At 41.9% G+C, this 23,055-nt stretch overlaps 1 protein-coding gene across 15 annotated transcripts in view; it reads right to left on the reverse strand.

The window, feature by feature from the left end:
- TENM4 (teneurin transmembrane protein 4) overlaps positions 1-23,055 on the reverse strand; it is a 1,646,934-nt gene that overhangs the window by 312,252 nt on the left and 1,311,627 nt on the right. For all 15 annotated transcript variants that reach the window (XM_068654787.1, XM_068655360.1, XM_068655430.1 and 12 more), the window contains one exon: positions 20,018-20,287. In XM_068654787.1, the coding sequence (XP_068510888.1) occupies positions 20,018-20,287 (270 nt within the window). The remainder of the gene's footprint in view (positions 1-20,017; positions 20,288-23,055) is intronic.

Consider the following 23,055-nt stretch of genomic DNA (forward strand, 5'->3'; position numbering starts at 1 on the left):
TTTGTACCACATATATTGCTGAACTGTTTTCCAGCTCGCAGGATCCCAGGCATGAAAACAGCTCCATGGTCTCATGGTCTCAGCTGGGCTGTGATGTGTGGCCAAATGCTGCTTCCCTGACCCTGGTGGTCTCTGCTATTTGCCCTTCTCTTGAAGCTCAGCTCAGCCCTCAGCCCAGTATGTCACCATCCTTTTTTTTTTTTTTTTTTTTTTTTCCTCTTAGAATGCCAACAAATTCAACAGGATTTTGTTTTTGATTCTCCTACCTGCCTATATTGCCTCTTGTACATTTGTTTGGTTGCTGTGCAGTTCCCCTCCTTTCCCTGTCCTAATGTTGTTATAGGATATTGCTGTTTGCTAAGAAATGAAAGATGTTATTTAAAAGGATGCTACCACTAGGTTGACTGCTGCTGAATTTCAGAGTCACTAGTACAAATACTGAATTATATTACTTTCATGGTAACGGTGTCCCCAAAGGATTCTCTTCTTGCTTCAGATGCTCAGTCCCTGGTCAGTTCAGATCTGATTGCTCATCTGTTAGATATAATAATAGCATCGTGCTGTAGCTCCACGGTGCCTTTCATCTCATGTGTTTTACAGAGTCTGGGCAGCTGTCGTAGAGAAGCAGGTGGGAAGCTGAGTGCTGAGACTCTTTCTAAAGTAATTTCAGTTGACATATATTTAGTGAACCCATCCAGCAGATAAAGAGGTACAGTGTGTATTATATATCTGTATATACACACACAGCTAATTAAAACGACAGCGCTGGCACCAGTGGCCAGCTGGGACAGATCTCTCTCCGCGGCACCTTTCTTCATCAGCTAGCTCCAGCTGGTCCCCAGTCCTTTGGGGTGCACCCACATCGCTGCTATTTCAGGCTGGGATTATTGCAGGCTTGTCACGAGCAGGGGGATCTGTCCACGCACAACCTGGGGAGTTGGTGGTGTTTTATGAAGTTGCCATTTCGCTGTCTGCTTTGTTGCATTGTCAGTGGTGCAAGAGCAGGCTGTGAGAAGGATCCTGATTGCCCAGAAATAAGCTGCAAATGTAATGGCTGTGTTGCTGGAAATGTAAGTGAAGATGGTAACCGGAGAAAACAGGGGGGATTGCATTTATCAGACAAAGGGCTGTGCTCCTGGGGGGGTAGAAAAGTGTCTTGGAGAAGACTATATAACTCTGAATGTGCCTGCTTTGCTCAGCACAGCTGGACCTGAGACCCCTCTTGGTACTTGGCCAGCATATGCAGACACGGTACTGTACAGTGACCTCTCAGGGTGTTTGCTGAGCTCCTCAAAGCAAAGCTAAGTGCTCTGGGCAATGGCTGTGCCTGTGATGCTGACGAACTGCTCTGATTGCTCCAGAGTCATCTCACAGTCCCTGGGTGCTGCAGCTCCAAGATGGTCTTCAGGGTCTCCAGTGCCTCCTATTTACGGACTGCAGTTTTTCCTTCCCATGCAGGAATAGGCTGTATGTGAGTAGTTAACGGTCTGTTCATAGGAGCTGATTTTTGGAGAGCCCTTGCCTATCCTGATTTTGCAGTAATTCAGGTGTGAGCGGCCGGGATGTGGAGGCCAGAGGGAAAGGGCAGCAGCAAGTGGGAACAGCGATGCCCTTGGCACAAGCTGAATGGCAAATCCGTGTTTTCTAAAAATAGCCACAAAGCTAACCTGCACTACGGCTTCAGCTTTGCTTGTAAATCTCACCCCCGTCACACACAAAACCACTCGATTCAAGCATGGCAGTGCAATAAAAATTTGAAGTGCTCTGTTCAAAATTATACACGGAACAAAACCTCGGGCAGCACAACTTGCTGCCTGCTACCATTGCCCACCGCCCACTCTGCCTCTCAAGTAATGCCTGACCTCCAGCATCTCCCCACAATTCCCTCCACCAAGGACAGATGATTTTTTTTACCATTTCTTTAAGAATTTAAGACGAAGCTCAGCTTTACAGCGGTGCTAAAAAACAGATCTACCCCTGGTGATCTTAAAGCTTTGGGACTCCCCATGACCACAGCACCACGGACACCAAATTTCAAGAGGCATTTTACAGTAGTGCTGCTCTTGCTCCAGCTTGGCTACTCCCAGTCAAAATGCAGTTACCCAGAGCTAGATCTTCAGCAAAGACAGATGCTGAGAGCCAAAGACCCTTCTGTTGTGTGTGTGTGGGTGACCAGCGTGACTATACATTCGTGGAAACAGATGGAACAGTTTATACTACAGTACTCATGCATATTTGGTTTGTATTTGAATGAAGACTAACAGATGCAACGTGCTATTTTATTTTTTAGGAAATATATGATTAGATATGGTTAATTTGCAGAGGGTAATGAACTACATACTCTTATTATAAAGTCATATATTTATGTATATTTTTTAGCAGAAACGTCTTTCTTCTGAAAAAGAAGCTCTCAAAAATAATAATAATAAATATATATATATATATATTGACCTCCTTGGATTTGTCTGCTATATGCCTGCCCCTTCTGTCCAGCTGCTCCACTCTGATGTTTATTAAGAAATTCAGTCAGGGGATACCGAAGACTAAATGGTGAGTCTCCAGAAGTTTGCTTTCCGCAGCTGGTTAGATTTTTTTTCAAACGTATGCAGCTAAATCATTTTAGTTGTTCCTGAGAATGTCCCAGGAAAACTGCATTTCATTGTCAACCGTGTTGACAAGGTCTTCAGCATCTTAAACCTGACTGACCTGGATACTTCAATCATCATATAATGAGACATTAGGTGAAATACTACTAGGTGGACACCTTCTTAAAGGTAGTCATTTACTTTGCACCTTAAGCAAATAAAGCAGTGCTTATATTTTCATTAACAGCTGCATTGGACTGCCTTTTCTCTTCTCATCTGTGGAAAAGACAGCTGATATACAGGTGCCTTTTCCCTGAATTCAGTAAATCAGAGAGATAACATTTTTATTTTTTTATTTTCCAGCCTCATAAATTCCATCCCCAGGACTGATGATGTTATGGGTGTACGCTGCCATTCTGTGAATGCTGGAGTCAGGCACACCAGATCGCTTCCTATTCACTGAGCATCACAAAAACATTTTGGTGAGACCCAAGGGTCTGGGTGTCAGACCCCTGAGCTCAAGTCTCAGTCTTGCCAATGACTAAGTGGACAGAGCATGCAACATCAAGCAGATGTAATTAACAGGACTGGAAATGCATCGTAACAAAGCACCTCAGCCTGCAGCTGTCCATGCACACAAGTATACTTTGCATGCCCCCACTTTGCAGTTTCATGAGGTTTACACATCATGCATGTAGCTCTTATTCTAGAATGTGTATGCCTGTAATGTTGAGTGTAGGAGCCAGTTGGTTCAGTGCTAGCTATATGAGAAAAGACACCTGAGGATAAAAACCACCTGGGTCAACCTTCAAATTAAAGTACTGTGAGATTTTTAACATCCATGCAGAGCAAGGGAAATCAAAGCCTCCTTCAAAGCAGCTACAGATGGTGCCATGTAACTGTGTTTTCCTGTCCTGGTGGGATGAAAAGCTGAGTGGAATCTGCTGAGGAGTTCAGTCCGGTGGAAGTGCGAGTCCCCCAGCATCAGGCTGGGGCTTCACTGATTCTGCTCACCTCTGGGAACGGCATAATTCGTTGAGCAGAAGCAACCTGACCTTTTTATTTTTTATTTTGGGGTGCGTGTTATCACCTCAGGCCTATCTCATATAAATCACACCAGCCCACTCTGTAGCTTCTCCCTCAACACACTGCTTAGGTAAAACTCCAATCAGTCAAGCTTACCCAGGCTGAAATGACACAACAGGGAGTTTGCCAGGGAAAAAAAAAAAAAAAAAAGCACCAGATTTGGCCTTTGTATGAGAGATAGCTTCCTTTGTAGAATTGGGAAAGGAGGAAGGATTGTGATAAACATCATTACTAGCAAGTAATTTTTCCCTTTCTGATGCAGCTCTGCAGTGAGTTTGTTATCTGCCTGCGTGAAAGATCTTTTCAAGATGTTTCTAGTCCCCAAGGAACTGAGAGACTAACAGAGTCTTCCCAATAATAATAAAAGGGGGAAATCAGGGGGGAGAAGATGTCTCTCTTGTTCCACTAACACTTGACAAAGCACTTTCCTCCCCCTTCCCAGCACTACGCTCCTAAGCAGTTCAGAAGGGAAATGAGTTTGCTTGCAGATATTTTTGTTCTCTAGCTAGAGAAACAAATGCGTTCACTGAATATAGCTCTGCCAAGAAAATAAGAACATGGGCAGGACTTTGAATGGAGTCACTGATGGGAACGGAGAAGAGGAACAGTTTGCTGTCTGAATTGCTCATCAGGAAGAAATAAAGGTGAAGAAAGGGAGGGAGGAAATAGAGTTGTTTGAGTAAAGATACTGAATGCAAAATCTGAGTGGTAGAAACTGTAGACGCTGAGGAGATGCTGGATGAGTTTGAGTCATGCAACAGATTTTTTTCCTCCTGAAGCTGTGTAAAACACGCTGCAGCCACCCGCCTCTGAAACCTTTCATGCAATCACTATGGGAATTATGACCCCAATGCAAGGTCATGCCTTTTATTTATTTATTTATTTATTTATTTATTTATTTATTTATTTATTTGCTTATTTATTTTTCAGGGACTGGATACAGTGGAGTGGTGGCTGGGCTCGTGCTCAGGGGTCATGTTCAAGGGATACCATTTTCGTGAGGGCAGCATGTATCCAGACACCAAGAACTACCTCTAGAAAGACACGAGCAAAAAAGCCTTGTTTTTTCTCTCTCTTTCATCCAAGTGGCTTGGGATCTCAAAGGTTTTGGGTGACATCTCAGGCGGTTTGTGGCAATTATTATGACTTCTTCCTGACTCACTACATGGCTGCACAGGACTTCCACAAGTTAGCTCAAGTTGACAAGTTGTCTTCTTCTATCAGCTCCCCTAACAAAGTGATATTGAGTACCCCTTCCTAGTGACCTGCTGAATTCCTTGTAATTCCTAGCATTCTTCCTTCAAACTACTGGAAAAGGGAGTCACTAACTTGTTTTCAGACAGAATTTTTGCAAGTACAAAGTATGTCTGCATACTTTAGAAAACATTTAAGTAAAGAATCTGTTTATTTATTTATTTATTTATTTATTTATTTATTTTAAATCCTATTCTGGAATCCTATTCATAGGTTTATCTAGACTTGGCAATGTAACAATATAATTATTCCTGGGAAATAATTTGGAAATATTCATTTTGAAGTAACTCTCTACGTGGAATCAGAATGATCAGAGCGATACTTGTGCCAAAAGAAATGATGCTGAAATAATTATTTCAGAACAGCCCTATCAGTAAATTTCCAATTGGAGAGGAGCTCGTATACACAGGAAGGAAGCAAACTCTATTGTCTCCCTCCTTCCTTGCAGCCCTTGTTTTACAGCCGAACAAGCAATAATGAGGCTGTAGATCTATGTCTTCTTCTTAGAATCCAAAAGGCTTTACAGAGTCTGTTGGATGAATTTCAACACCCTGATCAAGTCCAAGGAGGAAATAAACTCTTCCAGAAATTCACCAATCTTCCTCTTTCTTCTTTGAGTCTGGCTGTAGCTCAAAGGAACCTTATGGACCATCTGTCCCTTCTATCCTCTCAACCCCCACATGCCACCATTGATAAGACATCAATCTGTGAAGCAGCTCTGGGAGAGATTTTTTTAGTAGTTTCTCCAAGAAAGCATCCGAGTGATTCCTCTGCAGAATCTATCTGCTCTCTGTCTGTCAGGGAAAAGGAGTATTGACATCTCCCCATCTCTACTATGGTCTGGACATTCTTCTCTTGAAGGATGCAAAATGTATTTGCAAGAACTTTAGACAAAGCCAAGAATGAATTAATGAAATACAGTTTAAGGAGGAAAGAGATAAACAGCGCATAGCTTTTAAGACCACTAAAGTTTTGGAAAACATTAATTTCAGTGAGACATACTGGAAGAAAAGAACTTAAAGAAGGCTTAGGACTCAGTTCATCATAGTCTATGGGGATATTAATCTGTGGTACTGGTCAGGGTCAATAATAGATGCTAGTGTCCAGGATGTCTTTGGGAATGCTTCCTGAATCTTTTATCTTACTCATATGTGTGGGACCAGCCAGAATTTGATGCTGACAGTGCAAACTTCCAGAGCCACTGAGATAAGAGTGACTGAGGGGTTGCAATGGATTTAGAGTCTAGCCCATGGCTCTTCCTAAAAGTTCCTGAATAAAGCTTTTATTTAGAGGTGGTTAAACATTTCCATAGTAAAAAGCACTGATCCCTTCTCAAATATACTTTGAAGAGTGAACTTTTGCAGTCACGCAGTTTACAGACAGAAGTCAGTCTAAATCACAGCTGTTTTCACCCAGCTGCTCTGTTCCTTTTGCTCGCCTTCCAGCAAGACATCCAGTCGTGAGCTGAAACACACCAAGAGCATCTCATGCGGATGCTGCTGAGAAACTTGCTCACCCTGACCCTAGGACTCTTTACAGAGCCAACACCTCCAGGCTGTCACCCTGCTGCACTCAAAAGCTTTCTGCTCGTACAGCTGCAGATCACTGCATCTGCCTGCATTAATCTGTGTCTGTTTAGGCCCTGTCCTTCCAGATTTTTATTTACTTTTTACTACTCCATTTAGTTTTCACATCCACACACTTTAGCAGCCATGAGTTTAAGTTTTCCTCTAGATAATCACTAAAATTTTGAAAAGCATTATATTGAATTCCAATACCTACAGCCCCAGTGCTTACCCTTTCAGTCCCAGAAACTCTCAATCCAACAATTAATTCAGCAATATGTTTTGTTGTTTGTTTTTGTCAAAAAAATGGCTAATTTATCACCAAATAAGGACTTGGTACATCCACTTATATACACAGGTAGGACTGTCCACTGATGTGTCAGCAGGGCTGCGCTTCAATTCACACAAGTCCTGAGAACTATTAGGACCAGGAAGAGGGTTCACAATCCAAAATTTAGCTGGGAGCCAGTCTGTTCCCTGCCAGCTCACATGAAAGAAGATACCCCTGTGCAAACATATGTGCCTGCCAACAAAGGGAGTTATGAAAATACCTCATTCAGCCTAAATAGGAGCCATGCAGATTTTGTGAGCTGACCTCTGTCTTCTGCTTTCTTGTTTCACAGCCCCAACAGAAGGAAAATGACCAAAGAAAGAAGATTTCTCTGGGCTTGAGGGCAGGCAGTGTCCCTGAGGAAGGGGAGCTGTGCTGAAGAAATGGCAAGGACTTGCCTCAAGGGGAGCCACGCTTCATGGTCACTCAAATCCCAAAAGCACTCAGGTGGGGCTGACCGACCCTGGGTCTAAGGAGAAGGTTTTGTCCCCTTCTGTCCTCACAACAAGTCTGGTTTAGGTGTATGACTTATAAATATAGACATTCTCTTTGCACAAATGTCTATGTCATCCTTTACCTGTATGTCTGAGGTGGCACCATTCACAACTCAAAGTCTGCAACCATCTAAGTCATCCTCTCGTTGTCAACCAAACTTATAATGTGAGTAAAGCCTGAAGCCTGATTTGCATGAAAGGACCTATTTTCTCTGTAACTACATCAGGTGGAACTTCTAAGCCCTTTCCCTATTTGGCACGGAGTTTACCTGCCAACTCTCCTGGAGGGAACGCATTGTGTTAAACACCAAGGAGGAACAGAACCAGCTACAGGAAAAGTTTGCTTTGTTGAGCATTAATAAAACTAATGGAGTATGTTTATGTAGCACCTTTCATTCCCAGTGATCAAGTGCTTTGCTAGCCTTAATCATTTCACCCATCGCTGAACTGCAGACACCTCTGGGGTGGAACATTAACAGCTGCTCGGTGGAGCAGAGCAGCAAAACAGAGCAATTTAATGGAGGAGAAACACCTCGTCCAACTGCAGGTGCAAAGGGAGTTTTGTTAAGTGAAATGTAATTATCCAAAACGGTGGTACCTAGGGGACAGGGAGTCGCATCCCTTAGCACTCTGAGACAGAGCTAGGGCTGCTGTTCCAGCCCTGTGGTACTGGGGAATCAGCACCACAGCCTGGCTCTGAGATAGCAGCTATGCATCCATTTAATTCCCTCCCCAAAGCAATAAAAACATCCCGGAGACTTTGGGTGGGTTTCCACATTTGCATTCTTTCAGGCAAGGATTGCTACTTGCCCATTTCAAATACCTAAAGCAAACCAGAACCAAGCAGAGAACATGGCTGGAGATGGAGGCTTGGCACATCCACGCTTACAAGTAGTGCAATGCTCTGCTGGCTATCGAATCCGCATGTAATGTCAGAGGGAGAAATCATTGTCCTTAAACTATTCATGGCAGGGCAGCTTGATTTAAATTATAATCATGGTTTAAACCAGCAAACAGAGAATCTTGATTTAAATAATCAGTTTTAATCTTGTTTTTGCATTTGTGCTTTTCAGTTATTTTCTTTTAAAACTGGTTGATTCTCACTGATTGGTATAATTTGCTGCTTCTTTATGCTAAATCAAAGAATATCCTATATCTATACATATTTATTTCAGCAATTATATAGTTTAGCATGCATTTATTCAGATTTCTACTTTTTACATTTTTTATGAAGAGAAAATGTTGAACAACAGATTTCTTATTCAGTAGATGATTGCTGGATTTTTTTTTTCTTTTTTTTGTTTTCTTTTTTTTTTTTTTTTCTTTTTTTTTTCATTTATTTGGAATTCATGTCAAGCTGCATTTAAATGGCAACTGGAATCCAGTTATAATTTCAACCCCCCCTCCTCCCAAACTGAGAGTAATAAAAGTGCTCGAACCTGCTGGAGATACGAGAAGAAAATAAGTCTTGCACAGAAAATGAATTGAACTAACAAAGAGAACGCGCTGGCTGTCGCTGGGGAGCTGGAACGGAGGGATATTTCCAAGAGAGCTTAGCAATGCTTCTTGCTGGCTGGCAATGCTGGCTTAAATAGTTCCCAGGTGCTTTCACCGCCCCGCCTCAGCCACTGACCCTTTTCTGATCCAAATCAGGAGGATTTGCTGTTGGGTGTTTTCTGTTGCTCTGCCCTGGGTCAAAGTAACCTCTGCGTGTGAGACGGTGATACCTTGTCCTTAAGGACAGGCTTTAAATCATATTGTTTTGGGGAGTAAATCAGAGTCAGGCCATGTTATAGTGGCATGACTGCAGGGATAGTGAACCCTTGAAAGGGTGGCAGCTAGGAACCTCTTCAACCAGTTGTCACTCAAATTTAATGTGCCCTAGACTTAGCTGTAAGACATCTTGCCTCGGTTTTATTCATGCAGATCTTCCCTTCCCCTTCTCCTTAACTGCTGGTGGGTTTCTCACTTCTCTGCACGCTCATTGAGCAGATCTACTTGAGTGACTCGATGCGAAGAAAATCTCCCTTTCCACCTGCAGAAGAAGCAATTGCTGTCAGGAGCTGATTTAGCACCTCCACAGACCGGTTCTAGGTGCTTGCCCAAGGACCTTGCTTTTCCTCAAAACTTCAGCAGTTAAGACACAGCAGCTTGGAAACGGTCTGAGAATAACTTAAAAGTCTCTAAGTGATTATTCTGAATTTAAGCCTTAGTCAGGACTGTCATAATTCCCCGTTTCATTTTCAGCAGTTTCTCTATTAAAAGAGGAAACGTGCGCTTTGCTTAAATTAAACCTAAAAAAAGCATCTCCCCCACTACAAAGCGACCAAAGCGGGGCAGCGATCAAAGCGTGTGCTTCCAAACGTGGCAGAAAGCCGTCGCTTTGAGGAAGCTCTGCTCTGCTTTGCCACATTTGAAGCTGGCCATGGAAGCCCTGTAGCACTTCGGAGGTCATTAAACACAGCGGCGAGAAGAGGGCTGCGCTTGCTGCCAGCTGGCATGAAAAGGTCTCGCCTGCAGAGAGAGCTGTGAGGAAAGAAGGCACATTTCTCAGCCTTTTTGCCCCCTCCTAAGACAGTTGTTGCATGTTTGAGGGGTTGCCTATGCTGGTATTTTGAACATTTCAGTGCTGAGAATTCACTTAATACATTAATGGATAGAAGTGGAGTACGGCGGCGGTGTTTCTTGTTATATCCACATGTCTGATTAGAAAGTATTTAGGTTCACAACTTAAAAAAGAAAAAAAAAAAAAGGAAAAAAGGGGAAAAAAGGAAAAAAAGAAAACAGTTTTCCATTTATAACAGGAAACTCATACAGAGAAAGAGAAATGAAATGATACAGCCATGGTTAAGCACTGCCCGTAGCAGAGCCATGGACTAACTCTCTTGAATTGCAGTCCAGTGCCCACCCAAATGCAGCCCTTTGAGTCCTGGACTGTCTGGTCCCTAAACGCCGTTATGGTCTATAACAACATTATGCTTATAAAATATTTAATCTACATGAACATCGGATAGGCATTATTAGAAATCGTTTTATATTTGTGTTTCAGAGTGGTCTGTGGTGGGAAGGACAAACCAAACCAAATTGTCTTAGGGCATTAAAGTTTTTAGGGGCATTTCAAAGAAACACTGAGAACTTTACAGAACTAGGGCAGCCTTGTATTTTCAATAACTGCCCTGGATTGAAGAAAATGGCATTTTTGCCTAAAAGTTAATCAAAAGCCTCTGAGAAATAAAGCAATGAGATGTTAATGAACAAATTCTCATGGCAGAAGCCTTTATTTGGATGTCAGTGCACACCTCCAGGCATGGGTAAAACCAAAATAATATTTTCTCTCCTCTCATTTTGTTCTGCTCATGGGTGGAGACGGATCATTGCTGAAGACAAAGCACGATACCTCTAGGGATGCTGTCAGAGACTGGACCAGATGTGGATTAACACTTTATGCTGCTCCTAGAAGTAGGTGCACTGGTCCGAAGGGGAGTTCAGAAATACAGATAAGAGCATCTGGAAAGGTCAGGTTAGGGAGAAACCCTGGTGTGCCTTTTTCCCTGAGCAGGAAATAGCATTGTACCTCTTTGAAAGGCTGGGCTGGCATATCGATGTGTATGTGTGACCCCTACACAACTGTGTTGAAGCAGAAAAGGGGGAAAAGGCAAGGGAAAACAAGCTCTGGCTCCCTGGTCCATGCTAACCAGCAGGCTTAACTCTGCAGGGCAGGGATCCTTTGGCCACGGAGGTAGGTAACAGACCATTTTGAGCCTTCACCCTTTCCTTGCTTTGATTTATTTTCCCCTATAATCATTCATTTTTTTTCCCCTACATTGTTTCTCTCTCATCTGTCCCAGGAGGGCTTGACTGTTTGCTTAGGATGAAGCCAGTGTCTGGCCCTGCAAGGAAAATCCTGCTCCAAACACACATCAAGCTGCAAGTCCAACCTGCCCCAAGCACCGATGTTCAAACTCAAATCCCACCCCAAAAAGAGACAGAAGCCAAGTATTTTTATTTAAAGAGCAATAGGGCTTTTGCTGATGACCCTAGCTGTATTCCTCCTATGGTGTTTCACACCACAAGGAATTATTTGTGGCACTTGGAAATAATATATATATATATAGATATATATATATAAAAGTGCCCAGATTTGCTTCCAGAATACTTGGCAGCTGTCCAGCAATGTTACTAAATGCAATTATTTTCCATTAAAAAAAAGTCTCCATGACAAGGCAGTTTAAAGTGGCGAAGGAAAGGACAAAAATTAGCAGCCTAATTGAAAAGAACAGTAAATTCTTACCTGTTAATATAGTTTCTACCTGCTATCAACGAGTTTATGGAGTTTGGACCTTATTTTCCTTAAGCTTAATGGCTTCACCATCATCACAATAATAATAACGTGAAATCTGCACACTAACCTGTATTGAACTACAGTTCATTACAGCTGAATCCCATTGTGAAGCGCTTTAATGTCAGCATCCCTTCAGATGCAGATTGCAACAATAAAGAAAATACATTCTCTATGGGACTTATCTAATGGAATAAAAAAATACATGGAAAGATGGTTTTTTTCTGTAGAAAAAAACAGATCAGTGATGAGATAGATTATCCCTAAAATCAGTGGGAATCCCTTCACTGAGGAACAAAATCAAGATATTGTTCACTAATGAAGAAAATGAATTATTAAACTCAGATTAATCCTGCCTACCTTCATCCCCTAAAGTGGAAGCATGGATGCTGTTGGTTCCTTCTCTGGTCCCTGGGGCAAGATAGGTGGTAACAAAGGGAGGTTCAGCTCCTGGGTGCATTGAATCCTGCCTGAGAGACAGTGACATCCCCTTCTTTCCTGCTTTAAAAGGCTGTTTTACACCAAGTGGACAGAGGGTTGATTAAAAGTGGAGGGACATTAAGGGTCTGTTGCCCTAAACCCTATCAATTTAACATCCTGTCAGGGTAAAAGTCTCTGAGACTCCTCTGAAGAAGTAAGGAGGTACCTCACCTTTCCACTTTCAAGAAGCATCTCGGGGCTAATGTTTGAAAAGGACAAAAGAGGACAGAAAATGCAAGGCATTAGGAATCCATCATCAAGGATGTCCGTGGTTAGAAAGTTGGATCACAAGAAAGGAAGACATAACAGCCTTCAAGGGAGCCATTTTTTACTGGAGAATGTAGCATTTGGGATGGTCATATAGCAAAAGTCTCCTTTTTAGGACTAATATTCTTCATAAGAATATTAGTATCTTTACGGTTGGAGGACCTGAAGGCACATTCCTTCCCCTGACCTTCACATTTTAAGCAATCATCGGGTCTCTGAATTCTCTAGAAGGCAGCTTCAGTAGGCTGCAATACCCAAGCAATCCCAATGTGATATCAAAACGGGGTATTGCTTGCAAATCCTACCTGGAAAAGAGCAGCATAAGAATTTCAAGGAACTGAAACAGGAAAGGGGATTAGTGAAAATCCCTTTCTGAACCTGCTGCTCATTTTTGTATTTTTCCAGTGTTGTTCCCTATCTTCTACAATTGATGCTGGATCTTTAGTGCTAACGGCTCTGGCTAATTTTTATTTCAAGCTGAAACATCTTGTTAATATTAAGGTTACAACTGATAGGAGGCAAGTGAAGGATGACAGCCAGCAGATGCCTGATCTTGACCTGGTAATTCTAATTTATTCTTGTCTTCTCCTACTCAAAAAGCATAAGGAAAGCTTAAGAAAACAGAGCTCACAGCACATTTCTTTTCTTAAAAATTATTTATTTTGAAGAATGATTTTTTTTCTAAATCTCTTTTCTCCAGAGTCTGAGTATCATATTTATGCCTACACAATTTGCAGAAGAAGCATGTCAGAAGCGCACACTCATTTACTGGAAGTACTTTATAATGCACTATTTAATTCGAAGGGGGGGGGAAAAAAAAGATGTTACTGCAACCACGGTAACAATATTAACAACAGAGTGCATGAAGCCTGAAAGGAAATTACTCAGCAAAACGCAGTAATAAAAAGAAAAGTCACCATGGATTATCAACTAGGGTATTAACAAATAATTTGTAATGCTAAGATCACACAATAATTCTGGCACCGCTAATTGCACTGATATATTGAACTGCAATTTGGGCCAGTGGTTTGGGTCAACACGGTTTGGGAAGCAGGGAAGTGAAGGCAAAGAAGACCGAGCAAAATTCCTTCCTGTGCAGACATTCAGAGCTATTTAGGAATACGTTGTAAGGCTCCTGGTAACATGTACAGCATTAGGAAGATAAGCTCCAGACAACCAAAGAGAAAAAGAAATATACACGGAAATAATTACCATTTGCCTAAGGTTCCCCTAGCTATTGTAAAAAAAAAAACAAAAAAACTCTGAAGAGAGAATATTCAGAAAAAGTTAATGAAATTTTGAGCATGTAGCTTAATGACTGGGACAGCTTTCTGATTTAATAAGAAGCCAAAATGTATACGAGAAACCTGGTGGTGAACAGCATGTTGCAGTGTGTTTAACCAAGAGTACTGGGATTTACACCTTGCTGGCACTCGGACCATTTTTCCAAAGCAGCACGGTACCACTGTACACCTAGGACCTGATCTACCACTGCTGATAGCAACAGGAATTTTCAAAGGCTTCAGCAAGGTCTGTATCAGGCACCACTGAATAAGTGGAAGAATTAGTTAGGCTTCTTAACTACCCAGGAGAAATAAAATTATATCGTTTCTCTGGTGTTCCTTGCTTGAAGAACTTGTCTTTAATTATTTCCTGCTGTAATGTACCCCTGTGTTTCTAAATATCTTCTACGAGCGTTTGTTTCTATCAAGTCCTAATTTCCTATGCAGTTTCTTAAGCACTCCTTCCAGCAGCAATAATGGCTTTAGCAGTGTGGAATCAGAAAGTGTGGCGGTTACCGCAAGAAATGCTCCTTAAATCATGTGTTATGTCAATTAAATGGCCAAGAGTTGGGGCTGCGATGGTAGAATAGGCAGAGCTATTGTGTGAGCTTTCCAGTTTCTGATTGCCAGTGAGTTTCAGTTCTACAAAAGCATATGAGAATTTTCCAGAAAGGCATTTTTTTTTTTTTTGATGGGAAAGCAAAAATTAACAGTAACACATTCACTACCTTTCTAGTCATGTTGGTAAAGCTTGGAGAGCAGGTTTGGATATTGGGCTGGCTGTTTTCTTGACAGCTTTAGAGCTCATTTAAATGCATCTCAGAATGGTAGTGACTAAAAGAAAAATTATTTCTCTCTGTAGGATGTGGGTTCAGCAGTGTAAAATGAATTGGTACTCTTAATCTTGTCACCAAGTGAGTAAGAGTCTCGATAGCTATAGCCACCATACAACTTTTGGGACTGACTGGTGATTTCAGAGGTGACACCAGAGACAAATGGACCTTGCGATTAAACTGTTCTTCCTAAACAGAGGTGACCAACAGATGAGTGGTGGAAATGTTGGGGACAGTGATACTTGCATGGAGTTCATAGGTGAATGAGAGATTTGAGTCCCAGCAATGCCATTTTCACTCCTCTTGCACACATGAAATGCAGGCAGAATTGTTTGCAGCACCATATGTTTCCTATATATTTTTTGAATTATTAAGATGGAAAGAAGGACCCACAGCACAATTTAGCAGTAAAGGTCTTGCAGACTGAATTTTGGCTTCCAGGGTGGTTAGATTTGGAATTTTAGTTTGTATCTACTTATCTCTCAGTCTGCTAGATAAGAAAATTCCACACTTCAGCAACAGTTCTGCTGCAATAATTTCTTCATACAATATATCACAACGGAGTATTTAGTTCTATATCATCTCCAGCTCAGTTGAACTGTCTCAAGCCATCTGAAGTTACTCATCCTGTCTGTGAGATCCTTGTGGCCTCTTGATACTGCCCACATTCTTCCCAAGAGGAGATGACGACAGAGAGAAACATCAGCTCCACTCTGCACATGTACAGAGCATTAATCACTGCTGACTTGTCCTGCTAATGAAGAAACTGCTCCCCCTCTCTCCTGCTCCTTCTCACATTTAACCAACTGCATGCCTTGGTGGAAATTAGCACGAAACCCTGATTAAAAATGAAATTAATCTTGAGATTGCCTTGGCTTCTTTGGAATAGCTGAAAGTTAAATTGTTTTTTTTTTTTTTTTTTAATAAAAAAAGGGCAGCAACCCACTTTCAGAAAGACAAATTTTTAAAATGTGGTTGACCCAAGTGTAAAGTGTTCCTGAAGGAATTGCCCTGGATAAACCAGTAAGCCCTTTATCACATTGAAGGCAGACAGAAAAGTGTGTGTGTTGCTTTGTTTTGTTCTGGGGGCAGGAGGGAGGTATGGAAATACCAGTGTTTCTTGCCCACCTCATGCTCAGAACCATCGGGAGGCTGTTAGCATGATTCACAGTGGTTTGGGAGTGCCTAGGATAGGACCTTCCCTATGGAGCAGAAGGAGATGTTCAGAGCCTGTTTCATGGGTGCTTACCAACAAGCGCTGTCCAACTCTACATCTGGTAAGAGTGTCCTAGACAGTACAAAACCACAAGGTTCTCAAAGCCCAGTCTGAACAGTCCTGCATGCCCCCTGAAACCAAAGAAAGCTTGGCAATGCTACAAACAGGACAAAGGGATGCTCAAGGGGCCAACAGGTGCAACCACTCTGACTGAGGCAGCATCCAATCTGGGGGGTTACCAGCGGCTATGTGTCTGGTTTACTTCTCAAAACTTTTAGAATTGGAGTTCCCCTGACTCCACTGACTACCTCTGCCAGTGCCTACTACTTACAAACCTTTTATGAGAGGATGATCAAGGTGTCTTTGTTCAGCTTGGAGAAGAGATGACTAAAGGGAGTAGTAGTGGCCGTCTTTTAACTATTTTAGGTGTGGGGAGATACAGAAGATAAAGGCAGACTGTCCTTGGAAATGCATGGTGAGAGAACAAGAGAAAGTGGACAGTAGAAACTCTGACTACCTCCAAGGAGAAGAGTTGTTCTCACTGAGAATGTTCAACACCAGAGCTGGGACATAGGGATTGTGGACTGTCCAACCTGGGAGATACCCAAAATGTAACTGGATGAGGTGCTGAGCAACCTGATCTAACCTTAAAGTTAGCCCTGCTTTAAGCACAGCTTCCAACATAAATTATTCTGTGGTTCTGTATTTCTAAGAGGATGTCTTTATGACTAGAAATATTTTGCTTTTGACTGAATTGCTGCAAAATAAGTCATTTTCCGGAAAACTATTGCTGCCTTCTCCTCCATTTTTCTCTTATCTATAGTAAAGAAGCAGAGCAAATCAGAGCAAAGCATGTTCAGGGTTGCCTAAGGTGGCACCAGTTAAGTTGATGCCAGGCTCAGATCCAAATGACCACCTCAGGAGCTTCTTTTGTTTGAATTAGTCTTGCTGAGAAACCGTGTGAAACAGCACAGGAAAAAAGTTCTCCTAAATTCTTTGCTTAGATGTTCAGTACTCAAACACTTCTCTGTGCATGGACCTGAACTGCTGATATGAGTTCACAATTTCAGCTTAGCCTAGGTGATCATGCTGCAAAATAACCCTTTAAGCTTCATTAAGTGGCTGCTACATTAGCAGCACAGAGTGATTGCGTTAGTCAGGATGAGGTGTGGTGATTTTGTGGTGATCTAAGCTGTCCCCTCTGTCCCCTTTTTCTGCCAAGTGACCAGCCAGGATGAGCAGAAAACACTGGCCAACCAAGGAGAAGCCATTGGGGCTCTTTGGGTGTGCAGGATCTGAGCTCAGTGCAATGCCAGGGTTGTAACTCAAGCTAAGTTCAGTGAAAACAAACTCCTAACCCAGTAAAAGTATTCAACCTCCTGGAAAGCCTGGGAACAGTTTAGATAAAACATTGCATGGCTTTTCATGCCAGCTGCCTGTGCAAGTGATTTATGGACTGTAATATGCCATGGAACCAGACCACTTCATCGGTTTCCTTAAAGACAGAGAGGGGGATTGTGGCCGCATTTACTGAGCAGCATATCTGTTCCTTCAAGGCATCACCACTCCTCAAATAAAAGCAAACCTGCTTTTTGAGAGAGCCAGACCTCTCTTTTTCTAAGAACACGGCGAATGTCTTGGTAGAATTGCATTTCGACAGCTTTGGATTTAGAAACATCAGAAGCAAATTCTGATTATTCATTTTGGATAAATAATGAACAACATAAAAATCGCTGACGTTAACCTTCATTGGAAAAGTTGGTTTAATGGGCCCCATAAAATCTTCTATTGATGGCAGGTTCATAAAGCTCTATATTGACTTCAGCTAAAGGCTATAACTTCTATCAATACTGTCAACAATTAATATTGACTAATAAAGGTATCCTGTAAACTGAGTCATAGCATTATGTTACTTTATGCTGCCATTAGCAAAATTTCACTTCTTCTTGAAAACATTTCTCCTATAAATCTGGGATTTCTCAAAATAGCCCATGTGATAGCTAGCTGCGGAGGGCCCACAGTAACACTGTTTCTGTGCGAAGGGACAGAGCAACCTTTCAATTTGCTAGACAGAATTTCTGCGTGTATCCCAGGCTTCACATTCTCCAGCAGCAGGTTTCAGGTTGTGAGGGCTTTGTTTGCAAATGTTTGTCACACCTTTACCTGTGCCAAGAAATTATAAAATAAAGATGTCCACATTTTATCTGTATACATTGAAGGCTTAAGATTTTGTCCTTAGTATGTGTTTTCCTTTTCTTCTGTAGCTTGTTTTTAGATACATTTATACCCCCAATTCATCTGCAGTCCCTACACTGAAATTAGGTGTCTCTCCACAGCTCTGGGCAATTTTTTCTCACCTGAATCTGGTTGATGTCTCTTATCTCCTCCCTTCTTCCCAGGGAAGTCTGTTTCAAGTACGAGCTCAAGCTGTCTAACAGCATGATTTGGGCTGCAATATTTTCCCTTGCATTTTTTGTGTTCCACCACCCCGATTTTTTGTCAATATGAACAACACAATTAGATTCTGCACACCATCCCTCTCTAGATTATATTTATACTACACAGATTTTATATTTTTGACTGTGATATAGACTTTCTCATTCAAAATACTCAATACCTTATACTGCAAACGCCAAATAAACTTCTATGTTTGGACAGCACTTAAAATCCTGCAGATATGTTCTCCACCTTGCTGTCTTCCCTTTTCTAATTGCTATGGTGGTTCAACAAATGGTTAGTGTGTCATCGAATTTAAGGGAAGAGGAATTGGAGGTTGTCTCAGTCCTGACATTAGCACTCCTTCCTCTGTTATTAGTTTCAGTAAAGCCTTTCAAGGCATGTGCTGTTGCTAATGTGTTGTTGCTAATATAATTTCATTTGTAAGTGATCTGTAGGTACAAAGTTGCATTTGCACATGTAGAGATAGCATTACGGAAACCGGTGAAAAAGATTCCAGTAGCTAATGTAATTCTTCTCTCTTAAGGAAAAGAAAGGCTAAAATTCTGTGGTTTGCTTCTCTTAGGAGGCATGGAAAGAAAAATGTATGGGATAGGTTCACAGCTGCTCATACACCACTATACAAAGCACAGGAGAGGGACATGGAAACAAGAGAACAGGACGCAAGTGCAAGGTGTTTGCTTTGGGGGGTGTGCAAATATCCCTCTATCTTTTGAAGAAAACACAAAGCTAGGAAGTAAAATGCTAAACTCTGGCACTGCATTATCTGCTTGTCCTACTGAGTGAAACCCTGTAAGATACTACACCAAGAAACTTTAAAAAAATGTATCATAAAGATATATTTTGAAGAAAATTCTTCTGTACATCCGTTAAATAGAAGGTCGTTTATCTTTGAACTTTGCCTAATATATCATTATCACTGAACAGAAACTTAATAAGATTCCACTGTAATTCTGTTGGAGTTAAACATAAAATCATGTGGGTGGTGTATGTCTCACTGTGTCATGGCTTCCAAAGGAAAAGTTATCATCATTTGTCACTATAATACTGTGGCAAAAAGCATAACGAGAACAAGCAATGCAGTCATTTCACATCAGCTTTCAGAGCTGAGCTCAAGCGCCCGATGACTTGTACGCAGCAGCTATATTAAGAAGCAGGCTGTGCCATAATTGAATTAAAGGTGCAAAGGCATATATGGCTGTGTGAACCCCTGGGTCAAGCTGCAATTGAATCAAAATCCTCTCTCCTTCCTACACTGCTTGGCAGAACTGCTGACCAAAAGGTTCGCAGGACTTACAAAAGGCATGCAGGAGTCCCTGCAGCTGGGGATGCAAAGTTACCAAGATAAAAAAATTCGTGACCTTCAGCTTTTATTTCTCACGAAGAAAAAGGCTTCTAAAAATATTTCACCACCGTTTTCCTTCAGAGAGCAGTCAGCCGATTTACATAAATGAAACGGCTCCTGTCAAGGAACCAGCAAGGAAAAGAAGGAAATTATCTGCCCCGAAAATCTGTAGCAAAGATAAGAGCAGCATCAGCCAGGGGAGGGGAGATTTAAATGCTTTTTGTCTGAAAGGTCGCTACAAAAAGCAGGGAAAGTATTACAGCCGCTTAATGATCTCTGTCGCTGTGATAAATAAGTAGGAGCTTCTCCAGCAGTTTATTAACAAACACTCTGTAGGACAGTACAAAAGGCCGCGACACGGGGCTATTAGAAGAGTGTTTTCACTGAGTCTGATAAAAAAAAAAAATACAACTAAGGAAGATTAAGGTGGAGTGGCAAGAAGTGGCATTGCTGGTCGAGCTCGAGGCTGCCATGGCACTTACCGGTTTCGGTATTCTCGTGCTCTGTGTCGGTGAGGGTGAGGTTGGAGTTGGCCCGGCTCGACAAGCAGGAGCTGCGCCCAGACTTGGTGTTGCGTCCCCAAAGCCTCACAGGGTGCTCAGGTGACATAACCACGTCTGCCTCTGTGTCGGCATCCGAGCCGGTGCTGATGGAGTAGCCGCAGTGAGGCAGCCCGATATCAGTCCGGTACAAAGTTCCGTGTGTAGGCGTCACGTCTTCAAGACCCAGCTCTCTCAAGGAGAAGTTGGCTCCTGGGAGAAAACACAGCAGCCTGGTTACTCTTTAATAGGGGACAGTTTCATCTAGCACATGTCAAATGGCAGAACCATTCATCTTCTGTCTTCAAATGAGACCCTCCATCATCATAGGAAATATTGCCCTGTTTCATGGTGTTGGTTAATGGGACACCAAGTGGCTATGCCAAGACCAAAAAACAGCTGTATTCCTGCCTCTGGAACCTAGACTCTGACTAAAACTCAGGGCTTGCTCAATAAAATCATCACTTTTGAAAGTAAAGAGGGATGGAATATTCTGGGAGAAACAGAAAAGCAAAATGGGAAATGAAATGATTAAAAATATATATGTATACATATATACCTTGCAACTGTACTACAGTAGGAAATTGGAGTCAGTTCTGCTCCTTGAAATCAATGAAATTACATATTGGGGATTTAAATTTCCTTGGGTGATCTCACTTTCCCCTGGCTGACCACTCTCAACTTGACTCGGTTTAGCCATTCATTCTGACACAGTCACAGCGGAGGTTATTTGGCTGCAAATAGATGCCATTGTTTAGCTGACTAAAAATATAACCTGAAAAATGACTCCTGAGTTCATGTCTCGTTACCTGCTGAGCTTCAAAATCAGACCAAATCGATGTGAAGGAGTCTTCAAATATTAGCACGCTTTGTTCAGAAAGTTGCATGAGAGAGCTGGGGAGAGCAATTAGTGGCTCTATTTTAATACATATTTATTTATTAATGCACTCTTTTATTTTGCAGCCCTGAATGTCTTTAAAGGATTTTGGCCACCTGTGAGTGCCTTTATCTGCACCGTGCATTTACGTGGCACAATGTGCCCCGCTCCTGTTACAGTATGCCTCGGTCAGACGGATTAAGGAACTTTATCTATTAACCGGTAGGAGGCATCAGGCCCTGGACTGTGGCCAGATACCAACACCGCTGATCACAATCAGTCTAGTTGGCTTCCTCCTGCTATTTCAATAAATAAATCCCCTGCAATCAGAAGAGTTGTTGAGCCCAAACCGCCAAGTTCATGCGCAAGCCCCGGACTCAGTTTTAGAGATGTGTTTGTGGCTCAGATGTGTTTCTACAAGCTGGATCTGATCTCCAGGACAGTTCAGTCCCCAACCTCACTTAGAACAGCAAAGTTCTTATCTATTCATCATTGAAACTCATTCCACAGGTCTGGCCCTCAGCCTCAAGGTTGTATCCAAAACTGATTTATGCTTCTCTCCGTGCTCAAAACCACACGAGCATGTGGTTCTCCTCGCGTTTTTATTTGTTGATGTAAAATATCACATGGTGGAAAACATGAATCCAATAGAAACAGTCAGATTTCTACTTTTCCAGAGTCTGGTTTCATGCTTGTGGAAACGCTCTGGCTTGTCCTCGTGCCCTGCTGTGCGGGGAAGGGTTCGCATTATAGCACACATGCACAGAATGATCAGCTGCTCTTTTACCGTGCTTTTTCATTCCAGTGACTTTGCATCTCATAGGGAATGGAGAGAAGGAGATGTTTGATTGCAAAGTGAATAACGGGACTGGACAACATTTCAACATAAAGTTTGGTAAAGGAACTGCTTGACGTCAGGAGGAAATAACCACGGTTCAGCTGATTATGGATCTACAGCTGATAACACTTAAACTGTATAAAGCATTCATGAACTTCACACGTTCTTAATTGACCAAAACAGATTAAAGCTTTCAGACAGAGTGGACAGATGAGGATGCTTGGGGCTCACACATCCGTTGAACCCTGTAGCCTTGCTTGGGGAGCACAGTGCAAGCTTGTGGCAGATTAATCCATTTAACTTGGCTGCAAAACAAGTCTGAAGGAGCATCCTCTACCACTCCACAGCATGAAGTAACAAATGAACTTGACCTAAATTACAAAAGCAAAGAAGTAGTGAATCCCTAGAGACCTCACTCTTCCAGTTTTGACTTTTGGGCAAAGCTGGGATAGTTTTCAAATCATCCTATGTGGAGAACTGGAGTACAGCATCTTTTGTTTTTGCTTGCACATTTGAGTCACCAGTGGTGACTTCCACCTTCCCCTGCAACAAGCCACACTCCACATCATCCAACACATCAACATGCAGCGTGACTGATACTCTCCAGTAACAGCAGCTCATAAATTATGAAAAATGACTGCTACAATTAACTGAAAATCAAATTTATTTGCAATAAACAGCAGGAGATGCATCGATTTTCATATTCTATGCTCACTGTTGCCTTTTAAGCTGGAAGAACTCAAGTCAATAAAAGGAAGATAATAAATATCTGAGACTTTTTAATTCAGATCTGGTCTATTTTTTCCTGTGCTGACTTGCACGTTTGCTGGCACTCACACTCTAGCTAAAACCATTTAAATGCTGACTTGTTTATTTACTGAATTTATTTGGTCAATTTGAAATGTTTCCCTCCTCTGCCTTCCAAACCAATGCAGGAGAGAAATTCACTTTGCTTTGTTGATGTCGTGAAAGCTAATAAGCCTTGGTTTCAGTTGGCATTAGCCCAAGAAGCACCACAAAGTGAGGTCCATTTATGGCTTTCTGCCAGTGGAAAATGTGGCACAGAAAGTCCAGAGTAATTGTTATCATTCTTCAGAACAGTTTGGGGACTCTCAGGAGAAACTGGGAGAAAATTATAAAATGAAAAACCTGTGGGTGATATATCAGAAGTAGAACCAGCCCCCTGATGTGGTTAACCTTAACCTCTCAATCAATTTCAGCCACTTATACCAATAGTTTTTAGCATTTTTCAGTATCCTACATTTT

The sequence above is a fragment of the Anas acuta genome, chromosome 1, assembly GCF_963932015.1.
Source record: "Anas acuta chromosome 1, bAnaAcu1.1, whole genome shotgun sequence".
NCBI classification, from domain to species: domain Eukaryota; kingdom Metazoa; phylum Chordata; class Aves; order Anseriformes; family Anatidae; genus Anas; species Anas acuta.